This window comes from Phacochoerus africanus, chromosome 14 (genome assembly GCF_016906955.1).
Source record: "Phacochoerus africanus isolate WHEZ1 chromosome 14, ROS_Pafr_v1, whole genome shotgun sequence".
Classification (NCBI taxonomy): domain Eukaryota; kingdom Metazoa; phylum Chordata; class Mammalia; order Artiodactyla; family Suidae; genus Phacochoerus; species Phacochoerus africanus.
Genome location: NC_062557.1, coordinates 46,640,182 through 46,664,912, shown reverse-complemented (window position 1 = coordinate 46,664,912; position 24,731 = coordinate 46,640,182). Strand labels below are relative to the sequence as shown.

At 49.3% G+C, this 24,731-nt stretch overlaps 1 protein-coding gene across 2 annotated transcripts in view; it reads right to left on the bottom strand.

Annotated features, from left to right (window-relative positions):
• The window catches only part of NXN (nucleoredoxin), a 161,983-nt gene that overhangs the window by 30,041 nt on the left and 107,211 nt on the right, over window positions 1-24,731 (bottom strand). Inside the window, exon 1 of one of the 2 annotated variants that reach the window (XM_047759161.1) lies at window positions 8,321-8,374. The exons of the other annotated variant lie outside the window; for it this stretch is intronic. Coding sequence (XP_047615117.1) covers window positions 8,321-8,368 — 48 coding nt within the window. The 5' untranslated portion in view covers window positions 8,369-8,374. Of the gene's footprint in view, window positions 1-8,320; window positions 8,375-24,731 lie in introns of those variants that run through there. 2 annotated transcript variants of the gene reach the window in all.

The following is a 24,731-nucleotide window of genomic DNA, read 5'->3' as shown; positions in this document are numbered from 1 at the left end:
CCTTGTTTTAAACGTTCACTTTAGCTCATGGCTTGACCTTGATTCAACTAGGAGAGCGACAATTTTGCCTCACTTTTATTCCTGACGTGAGAATTCCTCTAAGAAACATCAGCATTTGCCTAAACTCTAAGACAATGCAACGGCAAAGGATTGACGTTAAAATCTCACTATATGCGGCTGCCTTCTTCCCAAACGCATTCATTGCTGGGTACCACTCATTCAGCTGGGTACCACTGTTGGTCTCCAATTCACGCCTTTGCCTTCGGGGTGAAGATGAGAACTACTGGGGACAGAGCACTGGTGTCACTTATTTTCTAAGGATGTCCAAGAAACGAGCGCCCAGTCTTCCTTAGATGATATTAGGGCATTTGAAGAGCTGGGGCACATGTGCGTCATTATCTCGGGGTGCTTCTTGGGAGGAAATCAGGCCGGTGGGGGCCTGGGTGTCCATCCTGGCCCTGACATCGATATCAGTAGGTGACACAGGACCAGACCTTGAGCCGGTCACACCTGCTGGCCCAGCATGGTAATGCCCACATCGCAGGATGAGCACAGAGCTCACATGTGTGGCGATGCTCTGAAAACTACAGCATCACGTGCACGGGACACGCTCTTAAGAACGGAATCAAATTTATGCTGATTTCCCCCTTGTCTTGTCAGCATCCTTTTCAAAAAACATTTTCCTGTCAACTTTATTTTAAAGTTAATCAATCAACTGTATAAAAGGCTGCAAATCAAATCCTCAGAAAACAGGGATTTCCTTCGGAAGCAAGCGGTCTTTTTTTCCTTCTGAAGCAGGCGCCTCCTGCCAAGCCCAAACGTATGGGGGGGGGGGGGCCGGTTTTACTCCGTCTGTTTGCCTTTTCTCCCCCTTTTTCTTTCTCCCTCCCATCTCCCATTTGGGATTTCCAGATTTTAAAGGGCCATCTAGATTTTTTTTTTCCTAAACCTGAATCTGTGGATTTTGCTTTTCTTTCTACTCAAGAGAACTCTGACACCACGTCTGGTTCTGGCAGGAGTTCCTCACCTTCCAACTTGGAAGATGCGGCGTGAAGGACCATACAATCTGCCCCAAAGGTGCCTGGAGATGCACTGAGAGCAGGAGCTGCTTCCACGGCATCAGCGCGGAAAAGGCCAACAGCTCCTGAACAAAGGGTGATGCTGACGGGCACTGGGGCAGGTGACAGAGACTCGGGGCCTCGTACATCTGAGGCCTGCCCTCTCTCCAGTGACTGTCCTGGCACAGCATCCACCCAAAATTCACGTCTTTTTTTCTTGCTTTCTTTCTTTTTCTTTTTCTTTTTTTCTTTTGCTTTTTACGGTTGTATCCACGGCACATGGAGGTTCCCAGGCTAGGGGTCGACTTGGAGCTGCAGCTGCCAGCCTAGGCCACAGCCACAGCAACGCAGGTTCTGAGCCTCATTTGCAACCTATACCATAGCTCACGGCAATGCCAGATCCCCAACCCACTGAGCAAGGCCAGGGATTGAACACACAACCTCTTGGATACTAGTCGGATTCACTTCCACTGCCCCGCAGTGGGAACTCCCTAAAGTTCATTTTGATGCCACATCCAACCTCCTTTCATAACTACCCAAAGGCCAGGCAACTCCGAGAGAGGAAGGCTCCCAGCAACCCCCCAAAGCCTAGAATTGAGAAGCAGGGCAGCAAAGATGAAAAGAAAGCAGAGACCACATTAGCTCGACGTGGCTAACAGCAAAGACGATGACAAACCAGGCTATCGGGTTACTGAACCGTCCCCATTCCTCAGCCTGGCGGCTGAGTCTGGTTAGCTGGTTAGTGAGTCCAAGGCTGTGTGGCTGGAGATCTCATCCTAGGAATGCCGGCCAGAAACGCTTTTCCAGTGACCCACCAACCAACGAAGCAAAGAGCCCGAGGGCCGGGGTTGGGACCTGGCAAACTGTAAAAGTGCAGACGAGAGAGCCGGGCTGCTCTGAGACCCTGGGGGATTAGTCAGCACCCACATGTGCCGCAGGGAAACACAACCTGGCCGCTTCTGAGAAGGCCCAGCTCCTGAGGGGGATGCACGATCCGCTTCACATTCTCAGGGCTGGGTCTTCCACTTGACGGGGGGGGGGGGGTGTTGAAGTTTTTATTTCTCAACAGCTGCTGCAAACCTGTGGGATCAAGCCAAAGCTAACACAGATGGAGGAGTCTTTGGGCTGCTCCTTGGCAAGGCAGGAGGAGCCGTCGTGAGCAAACTCGACCCCTGCCCTTCCACTGAGTTCGGACCACAGTTGGCACCATGCTTTCTGGAAGCGGCAGGCAAAGGAAGTGTTCCCACCCTTCCTAACCAAACGTGACCAGAGCCCACTATCCATGCAGTCTGACAGGGAACTCGCCCATCCCACTGTCCAATGTCAAGGCAGTGTACATACTAGAGGCTCCTCGGCACAGGCTCCGGAGCCCAGATCAAACTCCGCTCTAGCCACTCGCTAGCTGGCAACCTCAGGCAAGCTACCCAGCTCTCAAGTTTTCTTTTCATTCCTTTTTTGGTCCTTTTAGGGCTGCACCCGTGGCATATGGAAGTTCCCAGGCTAGGGGTCAAATCGGAGCTGCACCTGCCAGCCTATGCCACAGCCACAGCAATGAGGGATCCGAGCCGCATCTGTGACCTACACCACAGCTCACCACAACACTGGACCCTTAACCCACTGAGCGAAGCCAGGGATCGAACCTGCGTCCTCATGGACACTGTGTTGGGTTCTTAACCCCCTGAGCCACAACGGGAATTCCAATGCATGGTTTTCTCACTTGCAAAATGGAGATGACAGTACCTGCATCGCACTGGGCTGTTGTGAAGCTTAAATGTGTTACATAAAGTGCTTGGAATAGGGCCCGAAACAGACTAGGGTCTATTATAGGTGTCAGCTGCTATTATGAATATCAATTATCATTGTTGCTGTTATTCTTACCCCAGGACCATGCTAAAGGCTCCAGTGGGAATTTGTCCTCACACCCCCAGAGTTAAGACCAAACCTTGCTTCTGAGGTGTGATTCCCAGCGTGTGATTTGGCCTGGGACTGGCATAGCAGTTGGCCAGATACAGTGCTTGGCACATGGCATATGTTCCGTAAATGACGCTGAGCTAATGGAGAAACGAATGAATAGAAGGAAGAGAAAGAGGAAACACGGTCAGTGGGTCGGCCAGACTGGAGGCCCAGCTCCACAGTCAAATCCAGCTTGTTTAAAGGGCCTCTTGGACAAGCAGGTTAAGGATCTGGTGTTATCACTGCAGCTGTTCGTGTCGCTGTTGTGTTTTCAATCCCTTCTGCGTACTGAAGGCGTGGCCAAAAAAACAAACAGTAAGGCTTCTTGATTCCTTTTTTTGTTTTTGGCCACGCCCACAGCATGCAGAGGTTCCCAGGCCAGGGATCGAACCCTTGCCACAGCAGCCACCTGAGCTACTGCAGTGACAACACTGGATCCTTACCCTGCTACACCACCAGGGAACTCCTAAAGGGCTTTGCCATGACTAAGAGTCATCCTTTTTCCTTGAGATCCTTGGGGGGGTGGGCACAGAAGGCTCTTTATTTTTATTTTTTGTCTTTTTATTAGGGCTGCACCTGAAGCTATGGAAGTTCCTGGGCTAGGTGTCTAACTGGAGCTGTAGCTGTCAGCCTACGCCATAGCAGTGCTGGATCCTTAACCCACTGAACGAGGCCGGGGATCGAACTCAAGTCTTCATGGATACTAGTCAGGTTCGTTACCGCTGAGCCACGAGAGAACTCCCCAGAAGGCTCTTTAAACTGCAGAATAAATTAACCCCAACAAATCCTAGTGAAATTAGAGCTCCTCTCCCTTTGCCTAATAGTTCCTCTGATCCCCTCCACTTCCCAGCTCTCCTCCGCCTGGAGCAACACAGAGAAGGACCAATGAAATCAGGAAGAGGTACGGGCGGGCTGGACCAGGCTGATGGGAACCTGCGCCAGCTTAGGAGAAATCAAAGCCTTTGCTGTGGATACAGCCCTGAAGCCAGAGGAACTAGCAGTCTCCCCTTCAGTGCAGCTGGTTCAGAAAGCAGTCCTGCGCCCTAAGGGGCGTAGAGCAGGAGGTTAACAAAATGGCACGTCCCCGACACTTCCTGCAGACAAAAGGCGCCAGGCATGAAACACACCACGCACCCAGCTTGTGGGTCCATCTCTGCTACTCCAGGATTGTAGTAAAAGAAAATGACAAGACAGAGCAGAAGGGACATTAGAAGTTTACTCTTCATTTCTCCAAATCTCAGAATAGCAAAATTTCTAGCTGCTTTACAGCTGACAGAGCCAGGCTGCAGAAGACAGCAGAGATTTCTCAGGTGGGATGCACTTTCACTATCCATCAAAGCGCTGCAGGGGACATGAAGGTGGAGGGAGATGCCAGGCCTGCCTTCAGGAACCTTACGATTTAGAAGTGGAAAATGCAGGCCGACCCACGGTGGCTCAGCGGATTAAGAACCTGACTAGTATCCATGAGGATGTGCGTTCGATCCCTGGCCTCATTCAATGGGTTAAGGATCTGGCATGACTGTGCTGTGGCGTAGGCCGGGATCAGCAGCTTCAATTTGAACCCTAGCCTGGGAACTTCCCTATGCTGTGGGTGTGGCCCTAAAAAAAGAAGTGGAAAATGGTAAAAATGTTGAGTATTACGTTATATCTATTTTACTCCCACACACAAAAGTGGAGCTACAACTACGTCTGTACAGGCGGCCACTGCCAAGGAGAAGTGAGCAAAAAGGGCCAGAAGGAAGCCTGGCTCCATCCTCGCTTAGTGAATGTGCCAGGAATGGCTCTGTGTGTTCAGTCAAACACTCTTACTTTGCAAATATTTTCCATGTAACCACTTTGATTCCAAAGATGGGCAGCCCCAAGAACCAGCAGCTCAGGGCTGAGTTCGGTTTGTGTGGGTCTGCTCAATCTCCACTCAACACTTTTGTCACTCAGATGGCAGCATGGTGTGGGTAAAAAGGTGAAGGACATGGTACTGGGACCGGACTGCCTGGGTTCAAATGCCAACTCTGCTACATCCCTGCTGGGTGACCTGGGGCAAGTTACTTTACCTCTCTGAGCCACTCATGAGTAAAATGAGGATTATAGGAACACTTGCTCCACATTGTTGCTGTTGGAATGCAATGGGTTAATATACATAGAAGGCTCAGAACACTGCCTGAGAACAATGAACAGGGTAAGGGTTCAACAAATGTCAGAAATGAGGAGGAGGCTGGAAGAGGACGCTGCCATTTCTCCTGGACTCTAAGTGGACCCATGGCAGCTGCGGATTCTCATCGTGGAGGAGGGGGGATGGAGGGAATGGCTTCTTAGGACTTGCAACACTGGGGACACCCATAGACAGAGGAATTGGGTGGGTGGGGGACAGAGTAAATGCAAAATTCTCCCAGATTCCTCCTGCTGCGGGGACTTGCCAAGTTAAGAGCCTCACTTTGCTCTGCAAGATATTCTTTCACAAGAGCAATCACTTCGCTGCCAGTGTGAGGTGGAGGAGCTGCAGCTACCTCTTCCCTGTATCTCTGTATCCAAGAGATGTCTGTCCCTGCCAGCGCCTCCCGCCCCCGCCCCGGCACCTTGGCGGCTGGCAGGAAGCTCCACTTCCATTTCAACTGGTCCCTCCAGAGTGCTGTCACATACTCTGCTGGCTTTGCTTGGCAGCAGAAATTGACAGAGCATTGTAAATCCACTATAATAAAAAATAAAATAAAATAGACAACTAACAGCACCTACTGTACAGCACAGGGAGGTCCATTCAATGTTCTGTAATAACCTATACGGGAAAAAGAATGGATATATGTACATGTATAACGGATTCACTTTGCTGTACGCCTGAAACCAATACAACACTGCAAATCAACTATACCCCAATAAAATTTTAAAAAAAGAAAGAAAAAGAAAAGGCTCTGCCAGTTCCCAGGCTAAGGGGTGAACACTGTGCTTCTATCGGGTGGAGCACGGAACCAGCACCGTCCTTTATCCTTCCGCCAAGCGGACCGCTGTGCTCTGGGACCCCACAACCTCGCTGCATCAGTGCAGGAGGGAAACACGTGCAGCAGCTGAGAGCAAAGGCTCCAGGGGCAGACAGCCTGGGTCTCAATCCTGGCTCTGCCCCTCGGGCAATTAGCCTCCCCAAGCCTCACTGTCCTCAATGGCAAAAGGGTCCTATGGTACCTACTTCCGAGGCTTACGGTGAGGATAGATAATCCACATGATGCGCTTAGAACCATCCCTGGCGCACAGCAGACACCCACAAGAGAACACTTCTAAGGGGTGTCCCTCTGGATTCTATGAGTATAGAAGCTGATGAGATCTTTCCGATGAAAGCCCACTTAGGGCAGTGGGCCCTGTGCATCATCAAACTGCAAGGGCACTCAAGAAGCAGCATTTCCCTACCCCAGATAAAACAGACAGCCAGGAGTTCCTGGTGGCCTAACCGGTTAAGGATCTGGAGATGTTGCTGCAGCAACTTGGGTCACGTCCATGGCACAGGTTCGAACCCTGGCCCGGGAACTTCCCCATGCCACAGGCACCGCCAAAAATTAAAAATAATAAAATAGCCAACAAAGACCTACTGTGTAGCTCAGGGAACTATACTTAATAATATTTTGCAATAACCTAAAAGGGAAAAGGACAGGAAAGAGAATAGATATGTATATGTATAATGAATCACTTTGCTATACACCTGAAGCTCACATGACATTGTAAATCACCAATACTTCAATTAAAAAAAATTTCAGAGGAGTTCCTGTTTTGGCGCAGCAGAAACGAATCCAACCAGGAACCATGATGCTGCAGGTTTGATCCCTGCCTTGCTCAGTGGGTTGAGGATCCGGCATTGCTGTGAGCTGTGGTGTAGGTCGCAGACATGGCTTGGATCTGGCATTGCTGTGGCTCTGGCGTCGGCGGCAGCAACAGCTCCGATTGGACCCCTGGACTGGGAACCTCCACATGCTGTGGGTGTGGCCTTAAAAAGGACAAAAGACAAAAAAAAAAATTTGGGGGTTCCTTCTTTGGCTCAAGGGGATTGGTGGCATTTCTGGAGCACTGGGATGCAGGTTCAATCCCTGGCCCAGTACAGTGGGTTAAGGATCTGGCATTGCCACAGCTGCAGTGTAGGTTGCAACTGCGGCTCAGATCTGATCCCTGGCCTGGGAACACCATATGCCATGGGGCAGCCAAAAAAAAAAAGTAAAAATAATTTAAAAAGCAACTTCATTAAAAAAAAAATTTTTTTTTCCCTAAAGAAAAAAAAGAGCAGTGTTTGACAACAGCAATCAGAACACCACAGGGCCACTGGTCCCTGCCAGGGCTGGGTCCCAGAATAATCCACACAAATAAATACAGACTAGTTTACAAGAGACCTCCTGCCAGAAGGCAAGCAGATGGACTCTGACAAAGGAAGGGAGAGCAGCGGCAGCGTCTCTGCTTCCCCAGCAGCAGCTCTGGGCGCGGGCGAAAGCTCCACTTCTGGAAATGAAGACACTTTCCTGACCAGCACCCAGCCTGTGGGTCCTTCTTCCTCACAACGGGGACGGGTGTGTGTGTGTGTGTGTGTGTGTGTGTGTGTGTGCCAAAACAACTAAGCAATGGCCACTAATTCCACGTGCAACCACCAAAGACAAAAGGGGCTGATGGTGGCCATGGCAGCGGGCACGAGAAGACAGAACATTTAAAAAGTGCTGTTGCACGTGCCCCAGAGGCCTGGCCTGGCTGCTGCAGTTTTGTGACCCCGGTGAGGAAGGCCACGGGGGGTTACCATGAAAGAGGCTGCAGCTTGTCTGCAGCCAGCAGTCAAGAGGGAGCTGATATAAGTCAGCTATACACCAATAAAATAAAATTTAAAAAAAGGAGCGGAGAGGAAGTTGAGGCAGGCACGCGCTAAGGGACAGTGGCCACCACCTCCGCCTCCTTCCCTCCCTCTTCCCTAGGAATCGCTCCCCAAGTAACTTCGCTACTAGACTTCCTTTCAGAAAACTGTACTTTCGGACTGGCTTCCATCGACACCACCACCAACCAATTCAAGAGATAAGAAAGGATGCCCACTGGAGTTCCCATTGGGGCTCAGTGGTAACAAACCCAACTAGTATCCATGAGGACGCAGGTTCGATCCCTGGCCTCGCTCAGTGGGTTAAGGATCCAGTGTTGCTGTGGCTGTGGTATAGGTCACAGACACAGCTCTGATTTGGCCCCTAGCCTGTGAACTTCCATATGCTGCGGGTGTGGCCCCAAAAAGATAAAAAAAGAAAAAAAAAAGATACCCACAAATATAAACACCAAAATACATAAACAAATAGATGTTTTCCTCTCACCCTTTTCCAAAAGTGCTGAAATGAAGCAGATTCCTCCATTCCTCTCATTCAGCTCGGACTTAGAGTCCTGTTCCCCAACCCTTGGAACCTGGTCCCACTTGCAGCACCCATGAAAGAGGCTCACGACGCTGCCATACGACCTTCTGCCCTAACGACTCAATAGGCCAGGAGATGAGCCGTTGCCGGGAACACAAAGGGACATGTGGGTGCCAAGTTCTTTCTGGCCGACACCACAGACGGGGGGGCGGGCTGCTCCGTTTCCCCGCTGCAGCGTTCACACGCTGACAGAGGGATTTCCTAAAGCCCATCTGGTGTAAAAGCCTCGACTGGGCAGAGTGGTTTGGAAAAGCCGGGGGGTGGCCAGCAGTCGCAGATGCCATCAAGAAAGAAGAACTAAAGATGTGGCCGGGAGTTTTCAGAGGACAGAGGCCAAGGAGCCAGGCTTGGTCTGGAATCAGAGAGACCACGTCCCAGCCCGCAGGGCGGTCGCTTCTGGGGGATAGGGTTTCTGCGGCTGTGTCATCGTGGATCCCTCTGCTGACACTATCGGGAAAGTTTGCCCACACTCACCCTGAGCAGTGTGTTTTTACTGGAACACTAGGGGCTTGCGTCTGCCACCTCCTTTGAGAGATGTGTTCCCACACAGAGTTCAACCCAGGCTGCTTAAGTTCATATTAAGGAGAGGTAAATTCTGAGTTTCGGCACCCCAGGTTTTTATAAGGGCCTATGAGGTTAAAACAAAACCAGAAGGGAAGAAAGTAACCCTAGGCACAAAGGATCGAGGAAAGGAAGAGTACCAGTCTTGGAGATGTGGGCATTCTGCTGGAGGAAGCTGCTTGTCAGGGCAATGGTATCGCCCACCCTCCCCCCTCCATGGCAAGAAAATGGTAGATGCCATCAATTCACACTCACACACACACTCCCTACACCCCCAACCAACCCATCCCTTGTAGCTCAATACAAAATGTAAGGCCATCAAAATCTGGAAACTGGCTATAGCTGATGAAGGGACTTTTGCAAAACAAACAAACAAAAAACCCTACAACAACCAGCAAGGTTTTATTTTCTTTTAAATTAAAAAAAAATCCACATTGGAGTTCCTGTTGTGGCGCAGTGGTTAACGAATCCGACTAGGAACCATGAGGTTGCGGGTTCGATCCCCGCCCTTGCTCAGTGGGTTAAGGATCCAGTGTTGCCGTGAGCTGTGGTGTAGGTCACAGACGAGGCTTGGATCCCACATTGCTGTGGCTCTGGGTGTAGGTCACAGGCCGGCAGCTACAGCTCTGATTAGACCCCTAGTCTGGGAACTTCCATATGCCATGGGAAGCAACCCTAGAAAAGGCAAAAAGCCAAAAAAAAAAATCCATACTAAGAAATCTTTTTCATCTGCAAACAGACCTTCCCCCAGGAGACGGTGTTAGCGCAGGTTCCTGAGGTGGGACAAGCACGCTCCCCCAGCCGCCTCGGTTCTGGGTGGGCTGACAAACCATGACCGTGGAGCACCAAGCTCTGATTTTCTACTAACTCTCAAACTCAGCACTTGAATGACACGTCCAGCATGGACGTACTCACACAATAGGACCCTTATAGGCAGGGACCACAGTGAAAAGATCCAGCGAGAAAGAGAGTGAGATCTCATCAACTACGGGAACAGGGGACTTAAAGATGTGACGTGATCCGCCCAGGCAACAGCAGAAGCGAATTGCACCCTTGCAGAATCCGATGGTGTTCATCCTGCCGGGGCTCCAAACCAAAGATCATCTTGTGTCTCCGTGAGACCAGTTCCTCCAGGGAACTCGATCTTACGATGCTTTTGCATCCTTGGTGCCTCGCATCCGGTAGGTGCTCCGTAGAGCAGGATGACGGTGATGATTTGATGGGATGTTCAGGCCAAGAAAGGGGTATGGCTCGTAGCTTCTCACTTTCGACTCTACAGATGCAGCATGAAAAAACAAGCAAGCCTGTATTTCATCCTCGCACATTCACAATGGTTCCTAAACGGCTACTAAATAAGCTGTTATCCAGAAAAGAAATCAGGCGAACAGCTCAAAACTCAGCTTCCAGGAGATCAGGAATGCGATTGCGTAACACCCACTAACCCAAGTGCTATAAATTACACGTCAGCAGACTGAGCATTTCCATGTCCTCTCTCCAAATGAAATCAGGGGCAGGAAGTGCGGTGTGTGAGAATTTCAGAGATGTTTATCATTTCAGCACCACCCATACCTGTTCCACCCTGGAGCCCATTAGCACTCAGCAGAGTGCACCCTTCAATTTCCGACTTGATTGTTCGTTCATCAGGGTTTTCTGTTTGGTCCTTTTTCTTTTTTTTTTCCCCCCTTGCCCTGGCAGCAGAGAATGCTCTGTTTCTTGGCAGAACTTTCTGAATGCCCAGTCAAACCCCTTGTGACCACTTTCCTGCTTCAGGAAGTCCCCCCCAGAGCCCCAGCCAAATGACAAGGGGAGGAAAGGAAACATTTACAATGATGTGAGAAATTCCCACTCTGGGGGAAAAAAAAAAAAAAGATCAAAGCGGAAAGTCATCAGGGAGCATTCTGCACAGAGCCTGGCACAGGAAGGTCCTTCCATAAACTGGACTGGATTGGTCCATGATGGGAACAACAGTGCCTCACTCCAGCAAGCCCAGCTCCTCCAGAGCTGTGAAACCAGAGTCTAGCCACGCTGCTATGTGCTCCGGACCAGCTGCGTCCTGAGCAAAGGGAATCGTATCCTATACGTAGAAGCTGTGCTCGCTGTGCTCCGAGACGCCTTTATCTAGAAATGCATTGTGCCTGCATTGTTCCCCTCCGCCAGCCCTCGAAATGAAAGGGTTCCCGGGCACAATGAAATAAAGAACAGCAGGGAGAGAGAAAGAGGGAGGTAAATTGTTTGGAAAAGTAGAAGACGGGGTGGAAAAGATGAAATTCAAGACAGATGTGTGAGAGCTGCAAACATATGTCCTTGAATTTATGCATCCAAGTGATTCATGTAGATTAAGTAAGAAAGAGCTACGTACCCGGTACGGAAATAAATATGGGTGTCGGTACAGAACAAAGTATCACATCCCCCTGTTCTTACAAAGAAACATCGGTTCGCATCTCTCGTTCCGCTAAATAAAGCTGTTAGAAAACAAGGTGAGGGAAGGATCTGAGATGAAATTATTAATTAAGCCGAGAGTCTCTGTCACTCTCAGCGGGATGTCAACTACCACCAATTTATTTCCAGTTACCGAATGTTATTTCTTATCTGTGAAAGGTACGGCCGCTGCTTGCTTTAACATGAGCAGCATTAAAAAAAAAAAAAAAATCAGAGTATTTGCCAAGTTAATGTCTGACCATTAAGAAAAAAAAAATCAAGCAGGAAATTTCGACGGGCGTTTCCACAGAAACACAAAAGTCTAAGACACTGGCCGGAAAGACATTTTTACAATGCAGTATTAGTGTGTGCTGTTGAACTTCCAAACAGCTAACTCCAAGGGGCCGCCACACAATTGGTTCCAAATGCCTTGTTCAGAGAAAAAAAAAACACAGGCGGCCCGCCTTGCCGGTTACTGGCTCTCGGTTTGAGACTTCAGACAGAAACAAGAAAGAGGAAAACGCAGTGAAGGGCCTGGTTGGCTGTAAGATGCGCTGGTTACATGGGGCTGAAGCAGCATCCGAGGACGTGATACAGGTGCTAAGGAGCATCCAGGTGGGTTGAGCATCACCCTCGGCAGAACAGCCGGCCTACACCATGCACAGGCCAAGGCGCTCATTCAACAAGAGGCATTTACCCAGCAGCAGAACCCTACCAAGTATGTGCGCCGGATGCTATGGGCTATAGAGATGCAGGACAAAGGTCCTGCCTCCCAGGGAGGAATGGCTGACAGGTACCCGGACCTGCTCGCTGTTGGGATGCTTCACCTGAGTTGCCGGACCCTGTCCCCACAGTGGGGACCCTGGGGACATGTCTGTTCCGTGGGTGCCCACGTGGGGCTACAGGAGACTGTGGCAGGTGTGGACGCTGGATCTGAGCCCAGTCCTACACTCTCCTGGGACTTGAGAAATTGAAAACAAAGTCTGATGCAGTAAGGGCAGGGCTTCCCAACCAGGGTGCCTCAGAGAGGCTAGAGGGGGGTCCACACCCATCCCCTCAGCCCTCTGCGCAGCTTGAGCCCCCCACCCCCACCCTTCCACACGCCCTCGGCCTCTGGTGACAACCTGCCTCGTCCTTTTATCCCAGAAGACACACAGTGATCATTTCCTAAGTGTGCAGGGATGTGGAGAAGGTGAGGCACGGTGAGCCAATGGTGGAGGTGGGGACAAAAACTCATGTCAAATGAAATACAAAAAAAAAAAAAAAGGAGTTCCCGCTGTGGTGCAGTAGGTGAAGGATCTGGCATCGCCACAGCGGTGGTGCAGATCACAGCTCCAGCTCGGACTGGATCCTTGGCCTGGGAACTTCCAGATGCTGCAGGGGGGCGGGGGGGGGGGGGCAAAAAAATAAAAAAATAACATGGAGGCAGGAATGGCCTCGCTGGGGCAGGGACAAGGAAGGAAGTGACATCTAGCACAGCCCCCAGTTCTTAAAGAAACAGAGATAGGACAGCGAGGAAGACGGACACCAGAGCGTCGAGAAGCAAATGAGAGGCGCGGCACAGCCCCTGAGGGTGAGCGGGACCCGTTTCTGAAACCCCGCTGCGCCCCAGCTGAACCTTATTTCCTGAATCTGGTTCCCTGGGTGGTGAACAACTGTATTCTGAGAGCTGGGGCCGAGCTGCTGATGCCAGCTGGGTGAATTTCTGTTCTTTGTAAACAAGTCCGAACGAAGACAGATGTGGGGGGTACGTGTGCTCCCTGCTTCACACACTGAGGAAGAAAAGCAAAATTATGTTAAGCTTTTAACCCTTTCCAACCTCCTTCTCCTCTAGGCCTCTTCTCTCGTCACCGCAGGAGCCTTCCCCGGGCTGGGGACGCAGAGACGGGAGCAGGCGACTCACCGAAGATGACGGAGCAAATCGGGAGCCAGGGCCTCTGCTCTCTGCCAGCCACCAACCCTTTAAATATAGAACTTCTGACGTGTGAACCTAAAATACTACACGTGGATGGAAGAGAAATCTGTCGGCCTCCCTGACTTTTGGGTCAAAGGGAAGGTGGCCGGGGGGGACACGCACTGTCACAAACTTGCCGAGAAGAAAGTAGCCTTTTTCATGTATTTGTTTTATATCCTTGCAAATCTCTTTTGTTTTTATTTAAAATGTTTTATCGTTTTTATTGATGTACATTGAAATACATATAGAAATATAAATCTTATAGTTGAAATGCACACACACACATTTTTAGTTCCCAAGGAGAGGGTGGCGCTCCTTCCAGGGACATCTTTGCATTCTCTGTGGCTCCAGGAAACGGTGCCCTGAGATGAGTCAGAAGGGAAGAAAGCCTGAGGTTTCTTCTACAAGACACAATGCATGGCTACTCTAATGAAAGACAGGGAAAAAAAGAAAAAAAAAAAACAAAAAAACAAAAAAACAAAAAAAACCTACGTCCGCTTTCCCAAGGTATAAGAGCATGTGTGACATTCGGAAGCAATACAGCAAGTCCTTTCCAACTTTGAGTCTCCAAACACAGCTGGGCGAGGGGCGGTCCTTTGCAGACGCTCCAAGGCCAAGGACATGGGCACCTTCCTGTGCGCTGATTCCAGAAGCCACTGGTGCCACCGAACCCAAACGGCCGGGGTGCGTAAAGTTTCTGAGGTTGCAAGGGGCCTGACTTTCTCCTCCGGGACAGAGAGGTCCCAGTGAATCAGACCTTGAATATGCCACTAATCACTCGCCTCCGGAAATGTAAACTGCTGAGGCCTTCTGAATAGAAACCACACGCAGATGGCTTCCCCAGAAGAGCGCACGGGCTTTCTGGGACACGCTGACCACTTTCAAGAGCGCAATAATCCTGTCAACCTTCAGCAGAACCGAACTGTTAAATGTCAACAAGCCTCCAGCGGGGCTCCGGACCACCCAGGCAATCGTCTGTGTCCAAGAGCAGGGAAATTCACCCAGGACGCCACCGTGCCCTGAGGCTCTGTTCTCTGCTTGCACCAGTGCCGATCCAGGGCTCCCCAGGCCGAAACGAAGGAGGCCGGGACCGAGCTGGGGAGGTGGGGAGGCCTGCTGGCTCCTCCGAGGGCCGCTCCAGCTGCAGACGGCGTGGGAAATGCCCAGAAAGCAGGAGCCGAGGCCGGCAGGGAAGCTGAGGGGCAGCGGGTGCGAGGTTCCCCGTGTCCCCACCCCCGGTCACCGCGGGGGCCAGGCAGAGAGAGCAGAGGGACGTGGACCAGGCTGAGCCAGCGAGCTCACTCCTCCGACAGAGTCACTTCCGCTGCCAGCGGGGAAGGTGGCTGTCCTTGCCTCGCCCGGTTGCTCTAAGCATTAGACGAGATGGAAAATCCAGATGGCCAAGACTTCCCCAGCGCAGTGGTTCACATATTGCATTTACAGTTGGTGCCCCGCAACTCTCTTATTGACTTATTTTGCTCTGCATAAATCTTTTTTCAAACATATTTGGAAAGGAAATTCGATATTGCGGTTGTAAACAGAAAACCAGGACCGCTGACCATAAATAGAGTGTCAAATAAAAAGAACAAAACTCAAACAATTATTAAATTTGATCCAGCCCCTGTTGCCGGCAGAAGGCTCGGAGGTCTGCTTTCTCCATAGAGAAGGGGATGAGAGAGTGTTCCAGAGCGTTCAGGACAGGGTGCACGTCAAGACTTCCTCCGGCTCTAACCAGAGACTTGAAACGAAGAATGGAAAAACATGATGGAGCTTAACCAGCGGCTCCAATCCCAGGAACAGCCCTGCCACCTCACATTCCTTAGGTGCTGTGCCAGCGGAGGCAGTGGTGAGAAGGGAGATGGGGGGGGGGCATGCCAGCCGGGGCCCCACGGTCTCCAGAAAACTCTGCCAGGGAGGAAACCCTGCTGGCTCGATCTCAGCTTTCCTGCCATGTGGGGACATCAGGACGACTTCTCTGCCTCAGCCACGGCCCGTGGCGCCTCCATCAAGGAACCTCATAAAATTCACCCTGACCAGGAAGCTGGCAAGGTTCCCCCAAACACTTAGGGTTACACTTATGCCAAACTTTATCGGCCCTTATGAAGGAGGCCCGGAGTTCCAGCAAACACTGCACAGTGGAAGAAAAAGCTTCCCCGGTGATGCTTTCTTCTTCTTCTTCTTCTTTTTTTTTTTTTTTTTTTTGGCTGTACCCGCAGCCTATGGAAGTTCCCAGGCCAGGGATCGAACCCACACCTAAGCAGTCATCAGCACCGCTGCAGAGACAACCCTGGATCCTTAACCCACCAAGCCACCAGGGGACTCCTGTTCAAGAGATTTTAGATGATCACTCTCTGCTCACCTGAGCAGGGTTGTAAAAATTTAAATGTTTTCCTTTTTAATTTTTTTTTTTTCTTTTTATGGCCCCACCAGTGGCATAAGGAAGTTCCCAGGCTAGAGGTCAAAATCAGAGCCGCAGCTGCCAGCCTACACCACAGCTACAGCCACACCGATCCCAGCCACATCTGTGACCTACACCACAGCTCACAGCAACACTGGGTCCTTAACCCCCTGAGCGAGGCCAGGGATCGAACTCACATCCTCGTGGACACCATACCAGGTTCTTAACCCAGTAAGCCACAGCGGGAACTCCAAACGTTTCAATGTTTGCACACCCTAACACAGAGTAAGAGGAGAGGCTGAACGTAGTGGCCCCAGTAACTCAACCCTCAAATCTCCTGGGTCCCATTGTGTCCTAAGGAGCACCAGGGACAGCTATGCCCCGAGAGAGAGGGTATCACTTTCTACCCAAACCAAAATATCTCCCCTAAGGCTAATAAAAAATGGACCACTCTCCTAGAATCAATTTATCCTGTATGTTCTGCTTATGAATACATCTGTTGAAAAAGGTTGTTTTTTTTTTTTTTTTTTTGCTTTTTAGGCCTGCACCCGCAGCATATGGAGCTTCCCAGACTAGGGGTCAAATGGGAGCTACAGCTGCTGGCCTACACCATAGCCACAGCAATGCCAGATCCCTGACCCACTAAGGGAGGCCAGGGATCGAACCCGCATGCTCATGGCTATTAGACTTGTTTCCACTGCGCCCCAATGGGAACCCCCCTTTATTGAAAAGTTCTGTTTGCATTAGTACAGCTCTCCTAGAAAATACGCCCTAGAAGAAAGCAACCCTCCCATTCTTCAACGAGTATAGACACAGCCCTATCTGATCCACCTCCAGTTCTGGCAGCCAAATACCCACAAACATTTAGCTCTGCCATGGGATATGCAGAATAAATTAAGGTTTTTTTTTTTGGGGGGGGGGGCGTATCATAAAACAAGCCTCTAAGTCTAAAGACGCTGTGTACCTTGGCAGGGGAAATGTATGCGCTACAGCAAATCCTATCCTCGGTGCCAGAGAACTCGATCAAAACCAGCAGAAAATGATCCCGGTCACATGAGACAGGCAACTCAACAGCAGTCCCCGAAGGGAGGCAGAGATAAGGGGGTCCAAGCCAGCCTCGCATCTGCCAAGATTCTTTTTAGTGACGGCTAAAGAAAGAAAAGGCCGAAAACCCTAAGTACGAGCAGGCAGGCACTCTAATGCCAAGGCCTGTGTAGGCCCCAAACAAACATGAAACCCCTCGGGAAAGCTTTCTCACTGAGGTCTTCCCGCTGGGATTCTGACTGGACCTGCTCCAGTAAGAGAAGAATCTTAGGTCCCTTTGGGGCATGCTCTAGGTCAGGATCCTGCGGATTTTTTTTCTTTCTTTCTTTCTTTCTTTTTTTTTTTTTTAGGGCCATACCCAGGGCATATGGAAGTTCCTGGGCAAGGGGTTGAATCAGAGCTGCAGCTGCCAGCCTACACCACAGCCCCAGCAGCGCAGGATCCAAGCCGCATCTGTATCCTACACCACATCTCACAGCAACAACAGATCCTTAACCCACCGAGCAACACCAGGGATCGAACCCACATCCGCATGGATACTAGTCGGGTTCGTTCCCACTGAGCCACGATGGGAACTCCCCCCACCAGGTCGTAAAGTATGGCCCCACTCAGCTCGCCAAGCACTTGTGTTTCACTAGAAACTCCAATTTCCATGGTGAGCTTGCCCTGCACCTGGATGGCCACGTTCACCTGGAAGGAGGTGAACCCCAGCTAATCAGTCTAGAGGCCCAGACGGAGCTTTCATGGTAAAGTGAGACTGAGCCCATCCCTGGCACAAGAGGCGACAGACAGCAGTGATTAGTTACCCGCTGAATAAGGCAGGGTTTCTTTGATATGAGCGGTAGGCAACCTCACGCCCTCGTTAGACTTCACTCTGTGAAGAAATCCACCAGAAACGTCAGATTATCTGCGGCTGTGAGGGACCTGCACCTTTTCAGACAGGAAAAAAGTTACAGGCCAAGGGCGCGAACTCCACTCTGGCTGCTGTAACAGTTCAAGGGTCACGATGAGAACTGTTTCCTGGGGGAGCAGTTTCAGCAGTTGCGAATAGCTTTCCATTCTCTTATTTCCAATGACCTAATAAGTGACACCACTTTTTTTTTTTTTTTTTTTTTTGCTTTTTAGGGCTGCACTCGTGGCATATGGAGGTTCTCAGGCTAGGGATCCAATCGGAGCTACAGCTGCCGGCCTACGCCACAGCCACAACAACGCCAGATCCGAGCCACGTCTTTGGCCTACACCACTGCTCATGGCAACGCCGGATCCTTAACCCACTGAGCGAGGCCGAGGATCAAACCCGCATCCTCATGGATCCTAGTCAGATTCGTTAACCGCTGAGCCACAACAGGAACTCCTGATCCCACTCTTGGATGACCCGGGTACACGCCATTTCTAGAACAAAAACCGGAGGCCTTCTTTTACCGCCTATAATGCAAGTTTATCATTGCCAATGGACACATACCTACGCCAATCAACTGTTGCCAGAACTGTTCTAAAGCTAAAGTTGTTATTTTTGGAAGACATTTTCCAGCTTTGGGTTGATTTATAAATTAAGTAACAGTCCCATGTGACAGGCTGCTTCCTTCAGTTTCCATCACAGAGAGTTCAGCAGGAACCAGGATCAAAGCTGGGTCATCAGAGAAGGATCTGTTGAGGGTTTTTCTTCTCGGCCAAGGTGTCTGGATGGTTTTACACATTTCAAACCTTGGTCCGTCTCAAAACACCCCAGGGAGTGGATATGAGAACCCAGTCCCTCCCGGGCCAACTGTACTCGGGCAGATTCATGCGAGCTTCGGAGAGGGCTTCTGGCCCCACCACTCATCTTTCCAGCACCTTCTTATTGGGCTCCTTGGCTTCCTCAAGAGAGCACCAACCTACCCCCAGCTCACTCACGGCCCAGGCATATCTGGAAGTACGGTATCCAACTCAACGCTCCTCTCCGGAGTGAGAGAAAGGCAGGAATGCTTGAAGAAGGCATCTGCAGATGCTCCCCAAGCCTGGGTCTGCTTCCCGGCAGAGCAGCAGGGAGCTGAACTGCATGCTGACTGCTCTCAGAAGCAGCTGGATTACATTTCTCTTCGGTGGAAGGCTCTACCTTCTCTATTTCTTTGCCTATCAGAGTCTATGATAAGATATCGAGGGCATCCCTCAGCAGACCACACAAATTCCTCTCTGAAGTTCCTGGAAAAAAGGCTTATGTTTTTCTTTTCTTTTTTGTCTTTTTAGGGCTGTACCCACTGCAATATGGAGGTTGCCAGGCTAGGGGTCAAAACACAGGAACAGAGCTGGGTCTGCAAGCTATACCACGTTCACAACAATGCCGCATCCTTAACCCACTGAGCGAGGCCAGGGATCGAACCTGTGTCCTCATGGATGCTGGTCAGATTCGTTTCTGCTGATCCTGACAGGAACTTCTGCTCAAGTAAAGCAGTTGGCTTTATTTTATCTTAATTGTGGGGATGGTGGAACAGACATGATTTCCCTTTTCTTAGTGGCTAGTAGGAAGCTCATGAAAAATTTTATGGTCCCATGTAGCAGGTATACAGGTCCCCATTTTTTATTTTCTTATTTCTATGTTTATCTTATTTTGCTTCCCCTTTATTTTATGCTGCCACAGTTTATGTTTCCTTATAAGTCAACTTAAATCTTTTTCGGAACATAGATTACAATATGTATGCATGTATTCTGTGTATAGAGGAAATCTCAGTGCTTTGGTCTGAAATAAGGGTTTTTTAAAGACCTCTGCCAAACGGCTATGAAACCCCTAGTTCTAAAGGACATTTTAAAAAGCTGTGCATACTCTTTACAATAGCCAGGACATGGAAGTAATAACCTAAATGTCCATCAACAGAGGACTTGGATAAAGACGATGTGGTACATATATGCAATGGAGTATTAGCCATAAAAAAGAATGAAATAAGGCCATTCATAGCACACAGATGGACCTAGAAATTATAATACTAAGTGAAATCAGCCAGAAAGAGAAAGAAAACTATCATATGAGATCACCAGCACGTGTAATCTAATAAAAAAAATGATACAAAAGAACTTACAAAACAGAAACAGACTCAAAGATGTTGAAACCAAACTTATGGTTACCAAAGGGGAAGGGCGGGGGGGGATAAACTAGGGGCTGAGACTGACATAGACACACAACTGAATATAAAATAGACACGTAACAAGGACCAACTGTATAACGCAGGGCAACCCACTCCATACTGCGTAATAACCTGTATGAGAAAAGCACCTGAAAAGGAATGGATGTATGAATATGTGCAACTGATTTCTTTTGCCGTGCACCCGAAACTAACACAATTTTCTAAGTCAACTATACTCTAATAAAACTAATATTAAAAAAAAGTTGTGCAGTTCCTGTTGTGGCGCAGTGGAAACAAATCCGACTAGGAACCATGAGGTTGCGGGTTCAATCCCTGCCCTTGCTCAGTGGATTAAGGATCCGGCATTGCCGTGAGCTGTGGTGCAGGTCGCAGACGCAGCTCGGATCCCGTGTTGCTGTGGCTCTGGTGTAGGCTGGTGGCTACAGCTCTGATTTGACCCCTGGCCTGGGAACCTCCATATGCTGCAGGAGCGGCCCTAAAAAGACAAAAGACAAAAAAAAAATTTTTAAATTAAAAAGTTACACATCGAAGTTTTTTGTATCATTGGTTACTACCTTCCCAAATACAGCCGGGGCAGTCAAAACATGGCATCAGGCAATGTTTCTCTACACGGAATTCCTTATCTATAGCGAACGGAGATCTTTTTAGGTGGCGCAAGCAATTCACCGGTAGATACTACTGAACCAAAATGTTATTCCTTTTTTCAAATTTTCTTCTGGTATTTCCAGTTACTTTAGGGGGAAAATTCTTGGTTTGATGTCAATAAGTGATCGACATTTTTCCAGCACCTGCTCATCTTACTTTTTAATAAGGATATCGATCTGAGGTTTTAAAGTCAGTCTATTTAAAGAAAAATACTATGGAAATGGTTATACAACTGGCATTCTAACACGACAAAACCACGAAGGTGGTACCAGAATGACTGAGATTTGGAAAATATCAGTAAATAGCTGACGCTTCCCTTTCTCTCCCATCTCTAGCCATGAGCAGGCGGTGGTCAATTTTCAGAGTTTACTTAACGCTACTCTGAGCACCCTGACACGGTCAGAAGGGGCTTCATCATCCAAGGAAGAACTGACAAAATGATTCACTACGGGAAGGATCTGGTTCAAAGGCCACCCACCCCCACTGTCTCAGAGAGTTTCTTCTTTGTGTGTGTGTGTGTGTCTGTTTGCCATTTCTTGGGCCCCTCCTGCGGCATATGGAGGTTCCCAGGCTAGGGGTCTAATTGGAGCTGTAGCCACCAGCCTACACCAGAGCCACAGCAACACGGGATCCGAGCCGCGTCTGCGACCTACACCACGGCTCATGGCAACGCCGGATCCTTAACCCACTGAGCAAGGGCAGGGATTGAACCCGCAACCTCATGGTTCCTAGTCGGATTCGTTAACCACTGCGCCACGACAGGAACTCCCCTCAGAGAGTTTCTTTACCAAGAACATACGCCATTCGAGAAAAGGACCAAGTCGGAGTTCCCGTCGTGGTGCAGCAGTGACAAACCCAACTAGAATCCATGAGGACGTGGATTCGATCCCTGGCCTCACTCAGTGGGTAAGGATCCTTTGTTGCCATGAGCTGTGGTGTAGGTCGCAGATGGGGCTCAGATCCTGTGTGGCTGTGGCTGTGGCCTAGCCTGGGAACCTCCATATGCTGTGGATGCAGCCCTTAAAAAAAGAGAGAGAGAGAGAGAGAAAAGGACCAAGACATTCCAGGAAATACTTTCAGATCCAGTTTCCTGTCCAGCTATAGTTTCAAGATTAACTCTTCTCCGTCTGACCCCAAAACCATATTTAATGGAAGCTGTTCGAAGTGTTTATGCACATTGACCAACAGTTCAAAGTTGTCGTTTGGAAGGGGGACAAAGACTCACTCCCTAAACTTACCAAGGAGTTGAGACGAGAAATCCTGGAACAGATTCCTACCGAGGTCATTTGGAGTTTAGGAGAATTTTTGGTTTGGGTTTTCTTTTAGTTTTAATTGCTTATAAAAGCTCCTTAATGTCAAGTAAAGAACAACAGCAACAAATGTGAAAAGTTAACTTCCCCCCGATGTTTACGCTAAAGAAAAAATGTGTTCCCAGCAACTCTCCGGCAGGAGGGATTAAAACCAAATAAAACTGTATGAAAAGGAAAGGGAAACCCAGATTACTCAAGCACAAAAAACAACAGCTGCACTAAAAGGCCCGCCAGAGAAGCAACGGATCTGCTTCGTCAAAATCTGTTTCATGGATCCCAGAGTCCATTCCATTTCCATCAGAGGCGATTCGACAGACCGTCAGAACCAAACTCAGACGTTTTTTTTGTTTTGTTTTTTTTGTCTTTTTGTCTTTTTTGTTGTTGTTGTTGCTATTTCTTGGGCCGCTCCCGCGGCATATGGAGGTTCCCAGGCTAGGGTTCTAATCGGAGCTGCAGCCACCGGCCTACGCCAGAGCCACAGCAACACGGGATCCGAGCCACGTCTGCAACCTACACCACAGCTCACGGCAACGCCGGATCGTTAACCCACTGAGCAAGGGCAGGGATCAAACCCGCAACCTCATGGTTCCTAGTCGGATTTGCTAACCACTGCACCACGACGGGAACTCCTCAGACGTCTTCATTCTACCGGAAAGGCCTGCGCCTCGAGCCCTCGCGGTCACCCGTTCATGCTCCTCCCGCAGAGAGCGTTGCTTTTGCACGGATGCTTAAGCAGCAGACAAAGCTGGGCAGATTCACAGAGCGAGTAGGACAGAGAAGGCACTTTGCTGTTTCTAATTCGTTTCCTCTGGTTACGGCTGACCCTGAGAACCAGCAATGAGGACTGTTCCGTGTGTGTATAAAGAACAGGTCCTGATACAGACAGGTGTTGGTGACTTTCACAATAAAACAGAACGGATAAATCAGAAAAGAGTACAGTAGAAGTGGACAGAACTATGTAAATCAACTATCATTCTAAAAATTCAAAAAAAAAAAAGAAAGAAAGAAAAGAAAGGCATGAAAATGTTTGTTTCTGGAGATCCTGCTGTGGCACAATGGATCGGCAGCATCTCCACAGTGCCAGGACGCAGGTTCCATCCCCGGCCTGGCACGACGGGTTGAAGGATCCAGCATTGTCCCAGCTGCCTTGCAGGTTGCAACTGCAGCTCAGATCTGATCCCTGGCCTGAGAACTCCATATGCCATGAGGCAGCCAAAAAAAAAGGGGGGTGGGGTGGGGGGGTGGGTGGGGGGAGAAAATGATTACTTCTGGCAGTAGAAGTGAGACTTTTCTTAGGATATGGTTTTATACAGTTTTGGCTTTTTGCACCATGAAATATTTTACATATTAAAACGATAAAATCAAATAAAATGTATGAGGGGAAAAAGCATATCCTGAAGCTGAATATGAACAGAACCATATGAGCCTGTTATGATAATAGCATCTGCGCAAAAAAAAGGCAACTCATTCGAGTGACTTTTGGATACAGTTTTCTGGCTGCTCTCCCCCTTCTTTGGATGTGGTCAAATGTACATCAGCAGCTTAGGTCACTTAATAAATGGAGACGAACTTGAAAAGAAAAAAAAAAATCTTGAACTTTACTTAATAGGTTTATTGTTGGCCGTGATATCAGTGTTGTCACTCTGTAAGCGAGGGTCTCACTCTGTGACATGAGGGACTTAAACATGCAATGGGCACAGTAAGGACGAACGCTGTGATGCTGGTTCTAAATAGAACATATTGCTACGAACTCGAGATTTTTTTTTTTTTTGTCTTTTTGCCATTTCTTGGGCTGCTCCCGCGGCATATGGAGGTTCCCAGGCTAGGGGTCGAATCGGAGCTGTAGCCACCAGCCTACACCACAGCCACAGCAACACGGGATCTGAGCCGTGTCTGTGACCTACACCACAGCTCATGGCCACGCCGGATCCTCAACCCACTGAGCAAGGGCAGGGATCGAACCCGCAACCTCATGGTTCCTAGTCGGATTTGTGAACCACTGAGCCACGACGGGAACTCCTGAACTCGAGATTTTTAAGGAAAACATTTAAATTTCTTAGTTCTTTCACCTGGAAGCAGTGACGTCCCTAGCAATAAGTAGAGTTTACACCCAGATTTTGGTTTTAAATACCGCTGCTCCACTAAAAGGAAATAGGTTTCTTGGAGAAACAGCTGATTCCAAGATTGAGTCCAGGAAAGCACAAGCTGAGCTTGAGGCACCTGATTGTGTCAAAAAAGTGAAGAAATCACTTAGAGAATGTCAGGGGCGGGTTAAAAGGACCCAAGGGCCACCTTGTAAAGGTTCTCATTTACTGAGCTTGGGATAATTTGAACACTAAAAAGAGTAAAGAAGGAGTCCCCACTGTGGCTCAGTGGGTTAAGAACCCGACATTGCCTCTGTGAGGATGCAGGTTCGACCCCTGGCCTTGTTCAGGGGGTTAAGGATCCCATGTTGCCTCAAGCTGCAGCAGAGGTCACAGAGGCAGCTCAAATCAGGCGTTGCCGTGACTGTGGTGTAGGCCGGCAGCTGCAGCTCTGATTTGATCCCTGGCCTGGGAACTTCCATGTGCCGCAGGTGCCGCTGTAAAAAGGCAAACAAACAGAACTCCGCCCAAAAGTAATGCAGTTAATGAACTACGGCATTTTTACCAAAAAAAAAAAAAAAAAAAACCCTGAGTCTGAAATGCCTCCCCCCCAAAAGGAGGAAGGCACAAAGGTTTCTCTCTTCTTTATAAAAGGATACAAGCTAATCAACGTAACGGAATTTAAAGATCAGCATTCTGCAAGGATCAATGGAGAAACAGATTTAGGCAACAATCATCAATCTTCGATGGATGCTGAAGCCACAGGATGACAAGTTATTTGA